Source organism: Malus sylvestris, chromosome 3 (assembly GCF_916048215.2).
Source record: "Malus sylvestris chromosome 3, drMalSylv7.2, whole genome shotgun sequence".
In the NCBI taxonomy this organism is placed as follows: domain Eukaryota; kingdom Viridiplantae; phylum Streptophyta; class Magnoliopsida; order Rosales; family Rosaceae; genus Malus; species Malus sylvestris.
Window position 1 is genome coordinate 12,901,198 of NC_062262.1, and position 20,830 is coordinate 12,922,027.

At 35.9% G+C, this 20,830-nt stretch overlaps 1 protein-coding gene, 1 long non-coding RNA gene and 1 pseudogene across 2 annotated transcripts; 2 read left to right on the top strand and 1 right to left on the bottom strand.

Moving 5' to 3' along the window:
* Positions 1-274: 274 nt before the first annotated feature.
* On the bottom strand, positions 275-1,418 carry LOC126616434 (uncharacterized). Its single transcript, XR_007621155.1, has 3 exons — positions 979-1,418; positions 798-895; positions 275-622 (listed from the first exon to the last, which is right to left on the bottom strand). It is a non-coding gene; the product is annotated as an uncharacterized LOC126616434 (long non-coding RNA).
* A 4,973-nt stretch (positions 1,419-6,391) lies between these two features.
* LOC126614381 (uncharacterized) lies at positions 6,392-11,175 on the top strand. The gene is made up of 9 exons (XM_050282038.1): positions 6,392-6,605; positions 6,770-6,882; positions 7,042-7,110; positions 7,281-7,310; positions 7,845-7,877; positions 8,963-9,033; positions 9,560-9,641; positions 10,670-10,762; positions 10,851-11,175. The coding sequence occupies exons 2-9, from the start codon at positions 6,805-6,807 to the stop codon at positions 10,890-10,892; spliced, it is 498 nt and encodes a 165-aa protein (XP_050137995.1). The 5' UTR covers positions 6,392-6,605; positions 6,770-6,804; the 3' UTR covers positions 10,893-11,175.
* Positions 11,176-12,985: 1,810 nt separating this feature from the next.
* LOC126616234 (uncharacterized) lies at positions 12,986-18,969 on the top strand (annotated as a pseudogene).
* Positions 18,970-20,830: the final 1,861 nt, after the last annotated feature.

Below are 20,830 nucleotides of genomic sequence, written 5' to 3' on the forward strand. Positions count from 1 at the left end.
GCTTCACCTAGAAAGCTTCATCTACAAAACTTCATCTACAAAGCTTCACCATCAAAGCTTCACCTAGAAAGCTTCAACACCAAAGCTTCACCTACAAAGCTTCAACACAAAACCTTGCTCCAAATAAACAAATTTTGTTCACAAAACCCAAGATGCCCTTGAACTTGTACAAAAACACTTGGGTAAACATAAACATTTTTTGTTTTACACCCACAAGGGCCCAAAATTTTCCTTCTTATTTATTCACTTATATATGTTCCCAAACATATTATAATAGATCCAACAACAAGCCAAAGTCCCAAGTTTCATAATGGACAAAAGTACAAGCAATTCATCAATAATGAAGGTGCTACAAAAATTGGAATCTGCCCCAAAATAGAAATCCAACCCAAGAGACTTTTTCTCTCTCTCCCTCTTCCGCCTCCTTTCATCTATCAAATTTCTGCAACCTCTGCTCTTCTCCAATGGAGCTGAATTTTGGACACCCTATAGTTCTTGAGCATATGAACAACTTTCAAGAAGGAACCATTTCTGTTTGAGCGACGGAAATTAAAGTGTTGAAGCTCCAAACATGACAGTCGGATTCTTGCAGATTTCGAAGCTTCTGTGATGTTTCGAAGATCTGGAAATATTTAACCATTAGTTCATTCTGAATTTTTGATATGTTATGAAAGAGACGATGAGGAACAACTTCAATGAAGAAAGCATGCCGATCTGAACAATAGAAAATGGAGTTTCGAAGCTCACAACAAATCTGACGGGTTGACAGAAAAATAATAACCAGTCATTCATCATACCTGGATTTCTGGAGTTATACTGCTCCGAGGGATCTCAAATTTGGATATGTTGTAGTTCACGAGCTGGGGAACAACTTCAATGAAGAAAGCATACCGATCTGAACAAGAGAAAATGGAGTTTCGAAGCTCACAACAAATCTGACGGGTTGACAGAAAAATAATAACCAGTCATTCATCATACCTGGATTTCTGGAGTTATACTGCTCCGAGGGATCTCAAATTTGGATATGTTGTAGTTCACAAGCTGAGGAACAACTTCGATGAAGAAAGTATGTTGATCTGAACAAGAGAAAATGGAGTTTCGAAGCTCACAACAAGTCTGACGGATTAACAGAACATTGATGAACAGTTACTCATCATACTTGAATTTCTGAAGTTGTACTACTCAGATGGATCTCAAATTTGGATATGTTGTAGTTCACAAGATAAGGAAAAACTTTCATGAAGACGACTTTGCAATCTGAGCTATAGAGAAAGGTGTTATCTTGCATCCACTCAGGCTGATTAGTGGAAACGAAAAGCAATTCCACCAAAGAAAAGATGAAAAAGAGAGAAAAGCTACTAATTGCACTTGATCTTGTCTAGTCAATAGCATGCAGCATCAAACACACAAAAGTTGGAAATATTTTTAGATAAAGCATATACGAATGTGTGACATCGAAACAAGGATTCGTTACTTTGACAAATTAGTAACACGCGAGACACCTCATTCGGCAACTCTCTTCGCCTGAAGACTTGGGGGACTCCCACCATATGCTACTGCACCTTGATACTCGGCAGTCTCACAACCACTCAGTGACTTGGATTTTTCAAGTCTCCAACCGAGAAGTTTTCCTCACTCGGGAAATTAAGGGAACACTACCTCAAACTACATGTTTCACTCACAAAGCTTCAACAATACAGGTTTCAACAAAAGCAAAAATTCAAAGAACTTTATGAAGAAGGCTTTGGTGTATTTAACACAATATGTTGAAATGAAGCAAAGCTTATTTATTAATATTTTCGATAAGCCACAAATATGTACATATACATGAGTCAAAATAAACAAACAAAAGGGAGCCTTCACAAAGGTTGCTTAGGGGAAGTCTCAGCAGTCGGTAGAGCCCCAGAAAGAGAAAGCACCGGAGGGTGGTTATCCGGAGCCTCAGTACTTGACAAAACCCCAGAAGGAGGAGGCATTGGAGGTTCATCATTTGAAGCTTCATTACCAGGTACAACCCTAGAGGACGAAGGCAATAAATGCCTTTGGAACAAACCCACAAACCGCTGATGATCAAGTAAAACCTTACCATCAGATTCCTTCATCTGGTCAAGCTTCCTCTTCATGTTTGTAGCATAGTCATGGGCGAGCCGGTGCAACTGCTTATTCTCATGCTTGAGCCCTCTAATCTCCTGTTTGAGACTCATCACTTCAGCAGCCAATGATTCAACTTGGCGGGTTCTAGCAAATAGGCGTTGGGCCATATTAGACACAGAACCTGCACACTGAACACTAAGAGCCAAAGAGTCCTTAACAGCCAACTCATCAGACCGTTTGGAAAGTAGTCTGTTATCTTTGGGAGTGAGAAGGTTCCTGGCCACCACTGCAGCGGTCATATCATTCTTCATCACAGAATCCCCAACGGTAAGAGGACCGGTAGGGGATATGAAGGATGGGCGTCATATGTTGTCTGGAGAAGGCGTGGCTGTCTCTTCTCCAAGGTTCAAGTCAAAACGACGGTCGGAGGGTCCAGACATTTTCAAATGTGTTGAAGAGGGAAGAGGTCAGACAAATCAAGATCTTAGAAGTGCAAGAAATGAGCTTCTACTGGTAGAGATTCAAGTGTGCTGTGGAACTTAATGCCAGCCTCTATAAAAATCTGCACTCGACGGAGCTTCAGAAATCGAAGAGGCGTTTGCTTTCTCAAAAGCTGGGCTGCTCAGAGACCACGAGGGCCGATCTCAGAAATCGAAGAAGCACCTGCTTTTTCAGCCTCGTCAGCACCTGTCACATGCACACTCAGCTTTGCAGAAATTACGGGCAATCTGTCGAAGATTTCTGGTGAAGTAGAAAGCACGTGAATCTTACTGTTCAATCACCGCTCTCCATATGCACCATCAACTCCTCGGGTACCACATATAACTTTGTCAAAGATCTCTGACAAAGTTTAGGCACGAGAATTTCGAAGTTCCAGCTACCCTACTATTACCCATAAGGGTAAAGGAACAGCACCACTGCTTGACAACTGGAAAGTCCCTATGTGTGTCGACCTCCGTGTTTTGCGGCAAGACAGGTTGGCAAGAACGTCCAACCTTTACTCACATTCGAGAAAAGACTCCCAACATAATTACTTTCTAAAAAACCGGAGTAGCACCGCTTTCCGAATCTCGAGAGTCAGATCCTCGACGGGATTGCTTGTTCGAAAACCGAAGAGGCACAACTCTCAGAACTTCGAGAGCCAGATTTCCTTAGATAAAGCTTGTCTGTAATCTTCACACGTAACATCAGCTTTCCAGATACCACATACCACTTTTTCAAAGTGCTCTGACAAAATTAAAACACGTGAAGCTGGCAGCTCCCACTACATTGCTGTGACCAAGAAGGGTAAAGGAATAGCATTACTACTTGTTATTGGGAAATCCCTATATACATTGACCTCCCTCCTCAACGGACAGAAAAACCTGCAAAAATGCTCAACCCTTTCTCGCATTCGAAAAGGCACCCTCAACATAACCTCTCGAAATACTCAGCTTTATTTCCCCCCGATAATGCCTCAGCAAATAAGCCACACCAAGAACAAGAGTATCTCATATCATCAGGGTCGAAAGCAAGAGTATCCCATATCATGCTTTCTCCCTGTCTTTGTCTTTGTCCTTGTCCACACCTGCAGGACAAGGAGAAAGAGAGCAGTCAGTCGGAACCTGAAATCAAACCTCCAATTTGGAACTGACTGCCTGGAGCCTTTGCCTGGTTGCTTACTTAGCATTGCTCTCGAGTACTCATCCTTAACTGCTGTCAAGGTCACGAATTCCACCGGCAAATACCTCATGACAGTTGATCAGATATTGGCTCTTTACACTGAAGCTGCCAAGCGTGGATGAGTCACTATGAAGGAATGTTCTGAAGGACCATTTAAATGCAAAGGTTGCACACCATTTCTGCCATGCAAAAGATTGAAGCAGAAGGTTCAAACGGTGAGCTGAAACAGATCACTACAGCACGACACCTTTCCATACCACATTCATTATTCCGTCAACAGCAAAAGTATCCCATATCATCAAGGTCGAACGTACTCTAGATTTGATGGACTTGTTTTGACCCTCAAATTTTTGAGTCGGCCTTATACTCTGAAGGGCACCAGAAAACCCTCCAGCACAGTTCAAGAATAAGCCTGTGGAAAGTTACTTCTTCAAAAGCAAAAGTATCTCATATCATCTCTTATCCATTTGCTTCTCCTTATCCTGGCAGTTGAATGAGAGACAAGGAGAATGAGAACAATCAACCGGAAGCCGAAGTCAAACCTCTGATCCTGGGTTGCTTACTTGGAAGTTTGACTGCTTACCTTGTCTGTCACCTCTTTCGGCAGATCTCCTAGCTCGGCGACTTGGGGGACTCCTACTATAGGGTTTGTATCACACTTGACTAAGCCCGAAACTACAACTAAGCTTTAAGTGAAATTGATACATTACCTTGTGCGTCAACATCAGCTAAGTACACCATTCCCGGATGGAGGAAAGGTACTTCCAGAGAAGGGCAGATGAAGATCAGACCACACTTCGGTACTTAGAAGTTTCGTGATTACTCAAGGGATTGGATCTTGCAAGTCCCCAACCGAGGAGTTTCCCTCACTCGGGAACTTAGGGGAGCACTGTTTGTACCATACTTGACCAATCCCGAAACTACCGAGCACCGGCCAACGCTATACTGTCAAGGACCCAGAAGAGTTCCCCTCCGACCAGGAGGCCAATCACTACTCGACACGTGTCAAGATTAGAAGCCAATCAGAGCGCAGCACGTGTCGACATCAAGAACCAATCATAACATGACACATGTCAATGTGACAAAGCTACAAGTTTTTCTATAAATAGGGGTCATTCCCCCACAATATGGCCTAATGCCATTTTGTGTTAAATCATTCACAAGAACTCACTAAATTGAGAGCTTGATCCTTTGTACTTGTGTAAGCCCTTCACTACTAATAAGAACTCCTCTACTCCGTGGACGTAGCCAATCTGGGTGAACCACGTACATCCTGTGTTTGCTTCTCTGTCTCTATTCATTTACGTACTTATCCTCACTAGTGACTGAAGCAACCAAGCAACCAAGCGAAGGTCACAAAACCTGACACTTTCTGTTGTACCAAAGTCCTCGCTGATTTTGTGCATCAACACAAAGCATAGTACTATTTAATGAAATTTTCAAATGACAAGGATAACCCACATTTTACAAAATTACAACCTTAACCCTGTATTATTGTCTTTGACAATTATTATATCACAATAAATACTATATCATTTTTAATCATTTAACATATTCACAGCAACTTCAAGTTTGAGCCGCTGCTTTCTCTCTCAAAGAAAAGCCCAAAGAGAAAACCTTCCTCAGCCGTCGGCCCTAGCCTTTGGCTTTAGGGTTTGTGGCAGCCTCAAAACTCTCTTGCTTCCTTTTACTTTCCTTTCTTCTCATCCTTTCCTTTTCTTTAACTATGCTTTTATCTTAGCTTTGTCTCATCTATCTGAGCTTTGGTCTTAGTTTTGTACCCTGTCCTCAATCATCTGTCGCTCACCACGATCCTTCTCATCCCTCCCCATCACACCTTTTTCTCCTACCTCCCTCATGCTGCCCTTCATATTTTCCAACTCAGAACCATGATTTAGATCTCAAAGTGTTGGGCTCTATCTTGACACAAGACTCAACCCACACAGCCCATTGTCGATCTAGCTTACCGAAAAAATTGGGCGAAGTGTGGAACGATTCACGTCGGAACAAGGGTGTTTTACACACCCCATTCGCCCTCCCCCTCATCCTGTTACGTTTGGTGACTTTTCTTACAAGTGTGGCTATGAAGGCTTTGATTCTTGGTGGATTGATTCCGTTCAAATCTAGGTTTTGGTTCGGGTGCATTTTTCAGGTTGGTGCGATCTCTTCCTATGCAGAGGTAGCGGCAGTTGCGACGGTTATGATTGGTTTTTGGCTATTGGAGCTTAGGGTTTTATTGTTTATTGTTTCTTTTGTAGCCTACGGGCCTAAATCTATGTGGGTCTCCCTTTATGGCTGGGGTTGTAGCTCTCTTTGTTTGGTCTTGTCCTTTATCTTATGTTTGCTTTGTTGTGTAAGGCTTTGTGCTATGTTCAGGTTTAGGCCTTTCTAGAACAAATTGTATCTCCCTTTCATTAATGAAGCTTTATTCCGGGCAAAAAAAAAAAAACATATTCACATCAATTTACAGTAAAATTTATCAAATATTCAACAACTTTATTTTTACAGCTTTTTATTTTCACAACACAGCAGAAACAATTTATTTTTATTTTAAAAAGCACAATAATATCAAACTAATCCTAAGTGGCTTACTTGAACCATTTTAAAAATTAAAAATAAAAACCTGATTTTACATCGGACCGGATGAACGGTCCGCATCGGTCCAAAGACCCGTGTGACCATCCCTGCCTCCATCCCCCGCCCAACTCAAATTGAAACTCAAAGTCTCTTCAAATTCTCCCCGCGCTGGAAAAACCTCATCTCCTCCACGAAGCCACTACACAGGCGCGCGGCTCTTGAAGCAGATACGGCCACGAAGCCACTTCAATTTCTGCGAAGCTTCACTGTAGGTATACGTTTCCGATTTTCCACTCTCACTTTCCCTTTCGAATTTTGTGTAAAACCATGTTTTCGTGAAGTCATTTTTCATGATGCAGCTCGGATTTAATTTACTGTTAAAACATATTTGTGGTGAAATTGAATTACTTGTGGTTCGTATTTTGTGTGGATTTAGGGTTTTTGCCTTGCAATCTTTTGTGTGCGCGCGCGATGGGGACGAAGGAATTGGACATGAAGAAAGCCTTCAAGTTGGCCATACGTTCTCTGCTCACTCCCTGTTCCAAGCAGGTGTCTTTTTCTCTTAACAATTTCTTCTTCTTTACAGTGATTTGTGCTGCGTTGCGTATGCGATTTTCTTTTTAATTCTATTCTTTTGAGTTTATGCATTTCTTCCTCGCGGATTCGTAGTTTGACTGACTTTCTTGTATGATGAATTGAACACATAAGGAATTCTGCCAAGCATTTCCGAATTTTACATTTGCAGAGCAAGAACACCTTCATAAGCTTTTTATCCAGGTGCATATGAATATATATTTATCATTTTACAATGGACCTACACATTTTGTTTCTTTTCTCCACAATTTCTATGTGCAATGATTTGTATGTATTATTCAACTGGAGATTTTTCTCTTTTATTTTATTATTTCGAATTTAAAATAAGAACAATTGCTCGTTCGTTTATTCAGGTCATTGCTTCTTTGCATGGAAATTTAGAGGTACTCCTTTTCTTACCAATTTGCACTACTAACAATGGTTTCGATTTAAAGATATGGTTGAATTGTCTGTATCCTTGGCTCTCAGTCTCATTAGGACTATTAAATTTTTTGGGAAAGTATAGTGTAGGGGAATTATTTCTGTGCACATTGATTTCGTATTTTAGCCGCTAAGCATTTTTTAAAGTAATGATAGTTGATAACGGATTGACATATAATATTTAATCATTCATAACAAATGCAATTTGAATTCCAGCCAGCTTATAGGTTGTTAAGTGAACCAAATTGATTCCATTAGTGAGGATTCATGACCTAGTTGAATGAGAAATAGTATCTGCACTTTCTGGCTCATCTGATCGATGAACAAAGTGTCCACAAGCACCACTTCTATTTTTCACTCAAAACAGCTTATAAACAGAATTTTTTTGGACTCTCTCCCACAACATGAGACATGATATTTATTTATGTATTTATATGTCATAATGTGTAATTTATAATGCTATAAGATGAATTCTGAACTTCTTTTTAATTTTACAGGACGAGTTTCAGTCAGCATGCCTTGAAACACAGGTATACATATTAATATTTGCTGGTGATGTTAGTGCGCAGTTACTCCATTTAACAACTTACAGTATATAGGTTCTTCTGTGCCATTACGATACAAGTTATTTCCTAAATTAGAGAGAGTATGTTGTAAGTGAGGGAGGTCACTTTAATTAGCCCAAGCATATATTCTGGTGTCTAAAGCCTGCTGGTCGTATTAAGAGTTCCAATTGGGTCTTATAGTTTATTTGCGTCTCAATTTATACGTTATTCATGAATTTCTTTTCAGCGTGTCTGTGTTGAAATGATTGCAGCTTTATTGTAGAGGTAATTTAGCAAGAAATGTTCACGCCACTTGATGAGCTATCACCACTATTTAAATGGTTGTTTAGTTGCACCTTTTATTTAGGAAATGGATACATCAGCTTTGACGTGTTTTTATTTATTTATTTTTTTTTTATAAAAAAGTTATGGTTTTAATAACTAGAAAAAGGATGATAACTGGTTTCAGTGCAAGTTATTAAAATTGGGGTCAGTTCTGATATCAGAAGACAGTGCAGATGAAAAATTTAGTAAAAGAGAATTATCAAGGACAGAGAAAATAGAAATACATTTAGTTATCTGTTATTGACATGCATCTGCTGTGCCTTTGACTTAGCAGTTTCAACGAAGGGTTTTATGGCAAGAGGGAAGTAATGGTGGCTTATTGATGATTCCTAAGACCTAATTCATTTATGTTTTATCAAGAGAGTTGCCTATTAACTTGGTTGAAGTTCTAAAGTTATTGTTTTATGCAAGCAACAGGAAGTATTTCTCTAATTGTTACGGATTTTGACATTATTACAATCTTAAAGGAATCACATGTTTAACAGAATCTTTAGATGATTAATGTTGAGTAAAGAACACTAGAATCTGTGGCTATATGATGTCCCTTATGTGTTTGTACATACATTTAGAAGTATTAAGCAAATTAACCATGCACTGATGTTTTTTTACTTAACTATTAGTTCAAGATTCTCTTGTTTTAACTTCTTAGATACAAATTCATCATTGTATTTATTATTTGCACCCAATATATTTTCTTTTTATACGTGGTCTCTTTTTGCTCACAGGTGGGAACTGTTCTGGACACCGTTGAACAACTTGTGGAAGAACAAGCTATGGATCCTTTGTCTTCAGATAAGTAAGTATCTTCTTGATTCTGTAAAAATGTATTTAGATATGGTCTCCTTTGTAACACCTTCTCCTTAGACAAAAATTAAAAAGAACAAGAAACTAAGTTTTGGTTGACTGCTCAATTGCCAAGAACCGTATGTGTACTCTAGTTTTCTTCTATTTCATTTTTAGATTGATAAATCATCCTAGACGTAATGCGATGTATGCCATCATGTTTCAATAGAATGGTTCTAAGTACAAAATATATGTCCCTGCAGAACATATGAATGAGAGGGGAAAGAGACCAATTTATCACCATGTTCTTTCTGTAGAATCATCTTAACTATAGATATTAAATGTTTGATCGTTAGGGTACTGTTCATTTTCTATGTTACTATGACAGACGGGGAGTGTTGTCTATTTTTCTTTTGTTATTTGGGTAGACAGCGAGCATTATCCTTGAGAATATCCATCTTTATCTATATTCTTTATGTTTTGTAATTTCTTACTATTAAGCTAAACTTCATTGTTTAAACGTTTAGTTAATCATGCAGGACTAATCTTATGGATGTTGCTTGTGATCTGTCCACAATAAAGAAGGATGAAATCCAGAACTTGACACAGAGGCTTGGAATGGTAGATATATTCGTAATTAAATCCAATTAAAATTTGCTTGGTAGAGATGAAATCGTCTATTTTATTTTGTTGGAATTTTCCTAAAAAGGACATCTTCATAGGTTTCTTCGTTGTAGAATTCAAGGTTTGTAGGGTCTCTTCTTTCTGGTCCATTGAGATCAGTCGAGATTAAATCCCAGGGGTTGGGATATGCACCGTGTAATAGTTACCAAGAACTTGTATTAGTAAACGATTTTCACCCTTTCACTAGTTCATAAAACTGGTACATAATAGGATATGAAGTTATGAAAGGAGGTCTTGCTAGCAAATAGTGCTCTGGTAAGCGGAAAAACAATATGCATTGGGTATAGAAAGCTCCGGGTGTTCTGAAATTAAAAAAGAAACCAGCCAATACAAGTTTGACCCCCTTTAAAGGTTTCTTGTTTCAGTGTTATTTCTCCAGATGCTACATATTGTTTGCACAAGTCCATGCACACGTATCCGCACATGATTTTTGGTAGTTGGCCCACTTAGGTTAAAGACACCGTTAGGTTGAAACCTGTGTTATATTATATTTTCTGTAACATTTCTGACATTGTTAACTTCTGTGATTAGACGAACCTTAAAAGGGTCTTTGTCAATTAATGCATGGGTTTCAATTGAAGTTCACTGATTCACCAATGTTCCCTTTAACTTGAACAGTATGGTAACTTTTCTTAGTTTCTGCTCTTGTTTAGCAGTCCAGAAACTTTTCGTGGGATTGATGGTCTATAACTTTGTAACATGCAAACAAGATTGTTGCTGTCTCCGTAATGTGGTGGAAATTCTTTGTTGTTTTCTCTGACTCACTCACTCATGCACAACTGCACGCACACGATTTCTTGTTGATGTGAAACCTTCTTCTGGATAATTCCTTCCCTTACAAAAAACACCTTACCTCATTGAATTTATTTTCTCGCAGTTCAAAATGAATGTTTATTTGTAGTTGCAGATTATAGTATATGGTTTTTGCTTGTTTATATTTATTTGTTTGAACTTTCCAAATTTAGGCTAAGGAACAGAACCACCATCTTCGGGATCGTATACAACTTTTAAAGAAAGAACGGGTAGATTTGTCAGGCTTGGAGAATGCTGTTGAGAAGGTACACTTTCACCTCTTCATCTTTTCGTTTTTTTGGTAGCCCCACCCTCAAGGGTCTTGTAGTTTCAACGTTATAAACCCTTATGCAGCTGAGAAGTGGGAGTTTAATGTACGGAAATGTCGGACAGTAGCAGCAATACCCGTAGGTGATGATCCACGACACCCCGTTGGTCGTCTTATGTGCTTTTGGCTTGTACTTTTCAAGTAATCAGAATCATCCTCAGTTGCTAATTGTAATGTAGCTCTCAAGTGCAGGTTTTGTAATTTATCGATATTTTCTTTTTATTTTGTGGAAAATGATTGTTGACAAGCATTCTCACGAGAGTATGATTGACGAATATCTGACAGTAACCCTAACTTATATTCTGTATTTTGTTTCGATTACAAAGTTGGAGGTTTTCGTCTTTAAGGAAAGATGTCAATCATAGGGTTAACTCAGACTCGTATTCATGGACTCATGGTTAGGGCCCTTTGGGGGCATATATATATATATATACAGAGAGAGAGAGAGAGAGAGAGTGAGTGAGATTCTCCCTCCTCGGAATCTTCTCCCCTTCTCTTCTCTCACTTTTTTCTTTGTCTTCCTATCTTTATAAAGAAGTTAACATAAGATTTTGACATGGTTTAATTGTGACAATTCAAATAAAAAGGGACTAGAGAGGGGAGTGGGATTTAAAAGGGAAATTTTTTTACTCCCATATATAACACCGTTTACTATTGAACCAGTTAAAGCCAAAAGCAATTGAAATAAACTAATTTCTAATCCGTTCGACCAAAAAAAAAAACTTGTTTTCAATCTCTCAATTTAATTAATGAGGTAAAATAAATTTATAAATAAAATAAAAATTGAACTCAAACATTAGACGTCTAGTGAATCGGTAGTACATTTTTGAAACACATAGGAAGCATTTACATGACGATGACGCCACCAAGATTAAAAGATTTCTTGTGTAGCATGTATAAACCGCTCATTTTTTTTATTTCATACAATGATATTAGCAACACAATAGACCAGTCATAAATGGATATTGAATTCAATATAAAAATTATATTATATCGTATTCTTGTGAATCAAACTTAAAAACCTCCTTTACAAGTGAACTTAACAAAAATCATTAGAAAGCGCTAATTAAATTTAGATATGGAACTTCGGATTTCACAATCTCTTCAGTGGTCTCATTTGCGTCTAACATATGAATTTCGACTCAAAAGCAACACCTTTTTAGGTGTCGTTTGACTATTGGGCTCGAATAAGTTAATACAAGACTTGAACTTTAAGTCGACATAAACTAATTTTCCCCATTTCCCTTTACCCTCCTCATTTCTTTTAGCCTAACTCAACATAGAAATATCCCTTATAATAAATATAAAAGAAAACAAAGCAATGAATTTTTTTCCCTACTTAATTTCATTTATATTCTAATTTTCTAATTTAACACGTGTAATTTGTTATAATTATTAATTTTTTCATTATACTAGCAGGTGCTGTAAGAACATCAGTAGAAAGATGGGGCATGCTAAAAATTAATTTTTTTCTAATTATTATTTTTTTCCTACTTAATTTCATTTCATTTTGTTTTTATTTTTTATTTATTTTTTTTATAATGAAGTGGGATTAGTTTTTTAAAATTCTAAAAAAAAAAATCAATTATGAAAAGGGAGCTTTAATGAAAAGGGATTAAATTAACTTTTATTTAATGAAAAACCACCCTAAACTTTTATTTAATGAAAAGGGCTTAAATTTTAATCATAAGGACACAAAACTTTTATCTTAGGCCCTACAAAACTAAAACACACGGGCTCACCAAAAAGCCCAAACCGCATAACAATTAATATACCAAAATTGCCCCTAACGGAGCCTAACCCAGGCCCGTTAGCCGAAGTTACTAAAATTCATCATCCCTCCCAACGCCATTAATGCTCACCAACCCCTTACACCGTACCAAAAAATCGAAACCTCCATTACTCCAAACGTCAAGATATCAAAGCGTTTTCAAGTTCGATTCAAGTTTTCAAGCAATAATCTACACATCAAATCCGGAATTTCTCAACCCAAAAACTACATTTGAAGACGAAAAACTAAAAACATTCGAACTGTATGTTTGCAGAGTCGAAATCGGACAAACTCAGGTACGAACCTATAATTTCTGATATTCTTGATGATTTCTTACTTTAATTTACTAAATATGTGCATTTGCATGTTTGAGATTCTCAAAAATGAATTATGTTTCCAGTTCACAGTTCTGATTTGCATCCAGACGAAAACACACAAAAAATTTGGGAAGTAAAAGCAACAGAGAAGAAACAGAGGTACGTACCACAAAATTTCTGATATTTTTGGTGATTTTACAGTAATATGTAAGTTTGCATGCTTCGAATAGCAATGTTTCTGCAAAATGGTATATTTTTACTTCACTTTGATAACTGCTCGTTTTCTTATAACATTTAAATAGTATTTTCTTGCCCTCATATGTTGTTTTCTTTGCTTAAATAACTTAAATATAACTACATTTGAAGACGAAAAACTGAAAACATTCGAACTGTATGTTTGCAGAGTCGAAATCGGACAAACACAGGTACGAACCTATAATTTCTGATATTCTTGATGATTTCTTACTTTAATTTACTAAATATGTGCATTTTCATGTTTGAGATTCTAAAAAATGAATTATGTTTCCAGTTCACAGTTCTGATTTGCATCCAGACGAAAACACACAAAAAATTTGTAGTTCAGTTTGCTAAACAGTTCGCTTTGATAAATAGTTGAGTTTGATAAATAGTTGAGTTTGCTAAATAGTTCAGTTTGATAAATAGTTATGTTTGCTTTGTTAAAAAAGTGTGGTTTTCTACTTCAGTTTGATAAATAGTTCAGTTTATTTTGGTAAAATAGTGTGGTTTTGTAGTTCAGTTTGCTAAATAGTTCAGTTTGCTTAATGGTTCAGTTTGATATATAGTTCAGTTTGCTAAATAGTTCAGTTTGATAAATAGTTCAGTTTGCTAAATGGTTCAGTTTGCTAAATGGTTCAGTTTGATAAATAGTTCAGTTTGATTTGGTAAAAAAGTGTGGTTTTCTAGTTCACTTTGATAAATACTTCAGTTTGATAAATAGTTCAGTTTGCTAAATGGTTTAGTTTGATAAATAGTTCAGTTTGCTTTGGTAAAAAAAGTGTGGTTTTCTAGCTCACTTTGTAAATAGTTCAGTTTGTTTTGGTAAAAAAGTGTGGTTTTCTACTTCAGTTTAATAAATACTTCAGTTTGATATATAGTTCAGTTTGCTAAATAGTTCAGTTTGCTTTGGTAAAAAATAGTTGTAATAATTAAACTATGTTTATTCTTACAGATGGACGGAACAAAGAAACTAAGAATAAAGACTTTCGCTGTAAAGAGTCCACGTAAGAATATAAGACCTGCAACTTCTTATGTTCAATATAGATGCAACGTTTTCGGGTTTGCAAATGCAATGCAATTGTACAGACCAATGCTTCAACAACGCCAAGATGTCATCAATCATTTGGCCGAGACACCATTTTGGAGTCTAATCAAGTTCTACATGGATGATGAAATTGTTGCAACGGACAGAAAAAAGAAGTCTGATATGGATCTGATCAAGATCATACAATGCTATGACTCCAAGCAACAACAGTTCAAATTCGGAGATCATGAGCCAAAAGCAATAACAAGTGAAGACGTCGTTGAAATATTTGGATTGAACAACCAAGGGGTTGAACTACCAAACACAGACAAATCCACAAAGAACATGAAGGACAGCTTTGTCAAATCATACTTTGCAAAGCAAAAAATAGTTAAAAAAAAGGACATTGTTGAAGCATACCAAAAATCAATCCAAGACAAAACTCTTGAAGGGGCAAAAGCTACTGCTTCAATTATATGTGTGCATCTGCTACAATCACTGTTATTTGCAACATCTGGAACTTACATAGCGTGGAGCTTCATAACAATTTGTGGAGCTTTGGACCAAATCAGAAAATACAACTGGGCAAAAGGAGTGAGGGACTACTTGTTCAAGAGGATTAACAAATCAAAGAAAAAGAGGAAAAATGGAGAAGAATCAGCAACAACAAGCGGATGCACTGCCCTTATTTTGGTAAGAAATAAGAACAATATTTAAAAAACATGAATTATTTCTTATAAATTACACAAGAAAGTAATTAAAAGTTCTTATTTCATGCAGTATTGGATTTGTCTTCACACCAATCTGGTGGAGACAATAAGTGGGCGAGAAAACATGATTCCTGCCATTGGAAGATGGGACGTAACGAAAATCCACAAAGCAATCAGAGACATTCGAGTTGAAGAAATTGAGGTAAGGACAAATAATAAAAGTATTTCAATAAACAGTATATTTTTGCACTTTAGAGTTTCATAACATAGTGATCTTTACAGTTTAAAGTTTCAGAAGTGTCATTTATATAAAACAGAAATAGTGTAAAAAAGAAGTGTATTTCAATAAATAGTAACATATATTACTCTATTATGCAAACTAGTGTGATTCTCTTTTAATAATTTGTACATTCAGTAAATAGTTTGCGTTTTTTAAAGTTTAATAAACTAGTGTGATTCTCTTTTAATAATGTGTCACTGTGCAGATTGGTGGAGGTATTCCTTGTTCTGAAGAACCAACAAACGAGCATTCCAACATCAACCAAGAAGAATGTAATGCCATTCCTTATCCTCAACAAAATAACGAGTCTTCTAAGAGAAAGGTAAAGAAGACAACGGGAAGGAAAAGGAAGAGAACTGAAGTTGGAGCTGAAGAAGATCAAGGCATCACCATCACTGAAGCTCAGTCACAGTTTGATCAACTGTACCAAGAAGAATTCATGAAATTTGATGCAAGTTATCAAAAGGACTTCATCGGGATTGATAACACATTAGGTGTGGAAGATTTTGAAAAGTTTAAAAGATGTGCAAGCATGGATCAAAAGAGGTATCTAGTCCTCAGTCACATGATGATATATGCACTCGACAACCTACACACACATTCAATTGTAATGAATCAAACAACTGGAGCCCTCAACAGAAACATTGAAAACCTTCTGCAAGAACGATTTGAGGACAAGCAGAAGATTAGTTCAATGAACACAGAAATGATACAGTTGCAATTAAAGAACACAGCAGCTTCTATGAAAGTAAATAAACTTCTGGATGAAATTGGAAGTTTGAAGAAGAAACTACTGGAAAATAAAGCAATAGTACCAGATCTAAATGCTTCAACCAAGGAAGATCCGGAGGAGGATGAACCACCTAAAGAAGATCCAGATAATGATGATCAAGTTGAAGAGCATACACATGATAAGGATACTGCTACTGAGGATCCAGTTCAAGAGAATGCAACTGAAAATGATGTGGCTATGGAGGATCAAGAACATGAAGGAAAAGACACTGCCACTGAAAAAGGAACCTCCGGAGTTCAACCAGATGTTCAAATGAAGACTCCAACTATCAAGGATGCTGAAAAGCAAGGAAAAGAGACTGCCAAAAAGAAGACGAGAACACTGGTAAAAAATATTCGAATGAGGGATGATCGTAAACCAAATGTTGATCCACATTATGATTATATCCCCATCCAGAGAAAACAAAAGAAGGCAAAATACATATTTGCTGTGAGTGACAGTGAAAGCCCTTCCATTTTTCCGTCAGAAAGCCAACCATTGGAACCAATAATTGAGAAAGGAAAGGAGGAGCCCAAGGTTGAATCACCCTTGAATCCAATTGCTAAAGAAATAGCAAACAAACCTGCAAAAAAGGCTGCAAAGAAACCTGTAAAGCGAAAGCTTGACAAACGGTATCATCTACCTGCATCAACAAGGGCGTACAAGTTACTTGAAGATGAGACAAAAGAAAAATTCAAGGAATATTACAGACAAGAGAAAATGTAAGTTTACATTATTAATCATAACTTAATACATGTGTACACACACACACATATATACATAGATATATAATACGTTTTATTTTCTGATACAGGGACTACTTCTGGATGCAGCCAAGGCAAGGATCCATGGTGACTGACCTTGTTGTCCTAAAATCAGATCTGACATCATTGTTTGTGGATGGAGCAATCGATGCCAACATAATTGATGCTTCGTTCTACACAATGGCAGAAAACGAATCAAAAATGAGGCAACAAAAAAAATCTGTATCTTCCTTCATTCATATTTGTAAGTGCCAAACAGTTTTGTTTACAAAAAAGTTCAGTTTGCTAAATGGTTCAGTTTGATAAATAGTTCAGTTTGCTAAATAGTTCAGTTTGATAAATAGTTCTGTTTGCTTTGGTAGAAAAGTGTGGTTTTCAACTTTAATGTTGATAAATAGTTCAGTTTGCTAAATGGTTCAGTTTGATAAATAGTTCAGTTTGCTAAAAGTTCAGTTTGCTTTGGTAAAAAAGTGTGGTTTTCTAGTTCAGTTTGATAAATAGTTCAGTTTGTTTTGATAAAAAAGTGCGGTTTTCTACTTCAGTTTAATAAATAGTTCAGTTTGCTAAGTGGTTCAGTTTGTTTTGATAAAAAAGTGCGGTTTTCTACTTCAGTTTAATAAATAGTTCAGTTTGCTAAGTGGTTCAGTTTGATATATAGTTCAGTTTGATAAATAGTTCAGTTTGCTAAATAGTTCAGTTTGCTAAATGGTTCAGTTTGATAAATAGTTCAGTTTGCTTTGGTAAAAAAAGTGTGGTTTTCTAAATGTGGTTTTCTAGTTCAGTTTGAAACTTTAAATGTGTATTCTTGGTTTAGAATGATATGGAGATTGAAAACAAAATGTGTATTTTTTGCTTCAGTTTAAGAATTAGTGTTGCTCATTAATTAAGATTAATAAATACATGTGTATTCTTGGTTCAGAATGATATGGAGATTGAGAAAAGCAAGAGTGATCAGGAGCATATTGACAAAACATTGCAGACAGTCTTGCAAGATAATGTGGATAAAGTAGGAAAGGTCTTCATATTGATCAAGCATTACTTTCACTTCAGCTTGGTAGTTTGGGACATTAAAAATGGAAAAATGACACACTACAATTCAAAACTACCAAGGGTACATGGGAATACAGACATATACTTTGATCATGTTGTTCAAGTGGTAAGAACAAAACTATAATTCAATTACAAACTATATTCTTATGCTGATAGGAAAAATCAAACTTCATAATACAATTTCTTTTTTTGTTGTTTTTTATGTTTTTTTTGTTTTTTTTTTTTTTTTTTTGGCAGAGAGACAAAATTGAAGGATTTTACAAATATTTCAAAGGAGACAGCAATCTCACAATAGATATTGAAAGATGCTTAACTTGCGCCCAACAAAAGGAGGACTCGTAAGTACAAACAACAAGTTGATCTCTATATTTTTCAATCAAATTTATACATTCAAACACATAAGAAGGACCATGAAAATCATATATACAAACACAAGACTCATACTTGAAAAAATAGTTTGCAGTTTGCAAAATAATGTCATAAGAAGTTTCAGAAATAGTTGATTTTTCACTCTTTACACTATACGAAACAGTATTACAAATCAACAAATAGTCCATTTTTTCAGTAATTATATGTCATCTAACTACAAATATATGGAAATGAAGACAAAACAAAATCATTCTAGGAAAATATACTATAAATTTAGACTTTGCAAAACAGTGTCATAATATAGTTTCAGATTTAGTTCCAGTTTGCATAACAGTGTTACGAACAAGAAATAGTTTCATTTTTCACTTTTAATATGTCATCGAATGTTATAAAATGATCTCATTATCTGTCATACTTATTTGTTTATCCAAAAAAAAAAATGCAGATTGGATTGTGGCATATTTATCCTTCAATTTGCAACCCAAGTGCAAGAGGGCAAACCGATAGAAGCCACCTTTGAGAAGGAAGAAGTATTTGCGAAAAGAGCTCAAATTGCAACTACACTTGTGAATCACAAGAATAGTTATGCAAATGGAATGAAGAAGATACTTGAAGACAGAAGACAACAAAATAAACATGGTCAATATGATGACATTCCTGATGAGGATTTTATTACATTAGCTTGAGTTTTACAAATTACATTTTATATCAATGTACATATACATACAAAACACCGAGCTCAGGTGGGCTTGTATGCTGGTGCCCATCCCATACTTGCGTACGTTTTATAATTTTTTGCCCTAGGGGGCCTAATACCATTACTCATCTAAAGAAACCATATAAAAATGAAAAAGAAGTTTAGTATGAAGCCAATCAACTTCACATACCTGATTCTTTGAGTTATAACTTGTAAGAATGAGAACTATATTAAAAAATTTCACATGCTTACATTTTGACACTTCCTTTTTTGTTAAAGTTCCCTTTTATTATCCAAAAAATATAGTTACCAAATTAGATAAATTTATGCAAAACAAAAATCTAGATAACTTAAACTGTTTCTGAAATATATGTACACACTATATCTTAAAAATGAAAAATAACAGCTTTTTTTTTTTTTTCAGTTCCAAATCAGCACCCCATCCTTCACGCATAATTAACGCCCAGCAAAAATCATCATTTCACTCTTGCGCTAACTTCACTTTCTCTCCCTAACACCACTCCCATTTTCACGCACAGATAAGCCACGATGAAGAAACTGCATGCACTATAAAAAAAAACCAGAAACTCAGCCCCAGCTCAAATCATCAATCCTCATTTCCCGATTTCGTACATCATTCAAGTTCTTTTACGGACGAATTCACGCAAATTTCAACTTCGCTGAGCAACTTGGTCGCAGAAATACCCAGAAAATAAACAAAATGTAACAATCTTACAATTTTTCTCAACATATTTCACAAAATCATACGGTTCATTGTTTATATAACAAACATCTACTGGAATCAAGCATATAGAATAATATGCATCAACTTAAACAAAACCCAGATTATACTATTTGCTTAAATTTATTTTGTTATTTACTATCAGTACGAATCCATCACAGATCTACCCAAGAAAAGACTATTTACTAGCTAATCGTTCAATATATAAACATACATTATGCTATTACACGAACTAGTGTGATTCTCTGTTTGTAATTTTTATATTTGAGTAAAATAGTTCACGATTTTTAAGTTTAATAAACACTGTTTACGAAATAGTTTACAATTTGCTTCATTTGTAAATAGAATTGAAATGTACGGAAATAGTAAAATCTGGGATGCATTCACGAACAAGTAGTATAAACATATATTACGCTATTGCACAAACTAGTGTGATTGTCTGTTAATAATTTTTACATTCAGTAAATAGTTTGTGTTTTTTAAAGTTTAATTGTGTACTCATACTGATTTTTTTTTTTTTTACGATCAAGTTGCATTCTAATAAAAACTATATTGACAGATGGTTTCAGTTAGAATAACTGTACAAATGTCAAACTCAACCAAAGCCAATGTCAAAATGATATCCAAAACAACAAAGAGGACAGAACAAAGGAAAATGCTTGGAAAAATAGAAAACAGATCACGTACGAAGAAGGAGACAATTCATCTACAGATTGACACCACTACTGAAGAAGAAGTTGGAGAACCAATGCAAATTGCAAAGAAAAAGGTGCAAAAAAAACAACCACTACAAAGGCAGAGGAAGAGGGAGACACAACCTAAAGAACAGAACAATTGTGAATCAAGGATGCAGAAGAAAAGATGCCAAACACTCCAACCACCAACAACAATCAAGAGAAAGAAAAAGGAAAATGCCAAACCAGTTTCAGAATCAAACAAGCAACAAATTGAAGAAACAAATATTGAAGCTCTAAAAAGCAACAATGCTCTCAACAAGAATGATCTACAAGTCAAAAAGCAAACATTCAGCCAAAAAGCAGCAAAGCCAACGACAAAAAACAGAAAGAAACTCTTGGGTGAAATTCCATCATTCAACCTGGATTTAAAAAATGAGCCTTCTTCACAACCGGATGACCTTCCAGCAACAAATCAAATAGACAGCAGTGTGAATTGGACACAACTTCAAGTGTACAAGATGCTGAAACCAGATGATAGAAGAAGAATAACTCAATTCTGGTCAATAGACAGCAGGTAAGTAATACAAAACAAAACT

What these genes read in the sequence shown, in the direction of transcription:
- LOC126614381 (XM_050282038.1), top strand. Translation starts at nt 6,805, where the DNA reads ATGGGGACGAAGGAATTGGACATGAAGAAAGCCTTCAAGTTGGCCATA. An exon ending in TCACTCCCTGTTCCAAGCAG is followed by an intron (nt 6,883 to 7,041) that starts GTGTCTTTTTCT and finishes TGAACACATAAG; the next exon opens with GAATTCTGCCAAGCATTTCC. An exon ending in CTTTGCATGGAAATTTAGAG is followed by an intron (nt 7,311 to 7,844) that starts GTACTCCTTTTC and finishes TTAATTTTACAG; the next exon opens with GACGAGTTTCAGTCAGCATG.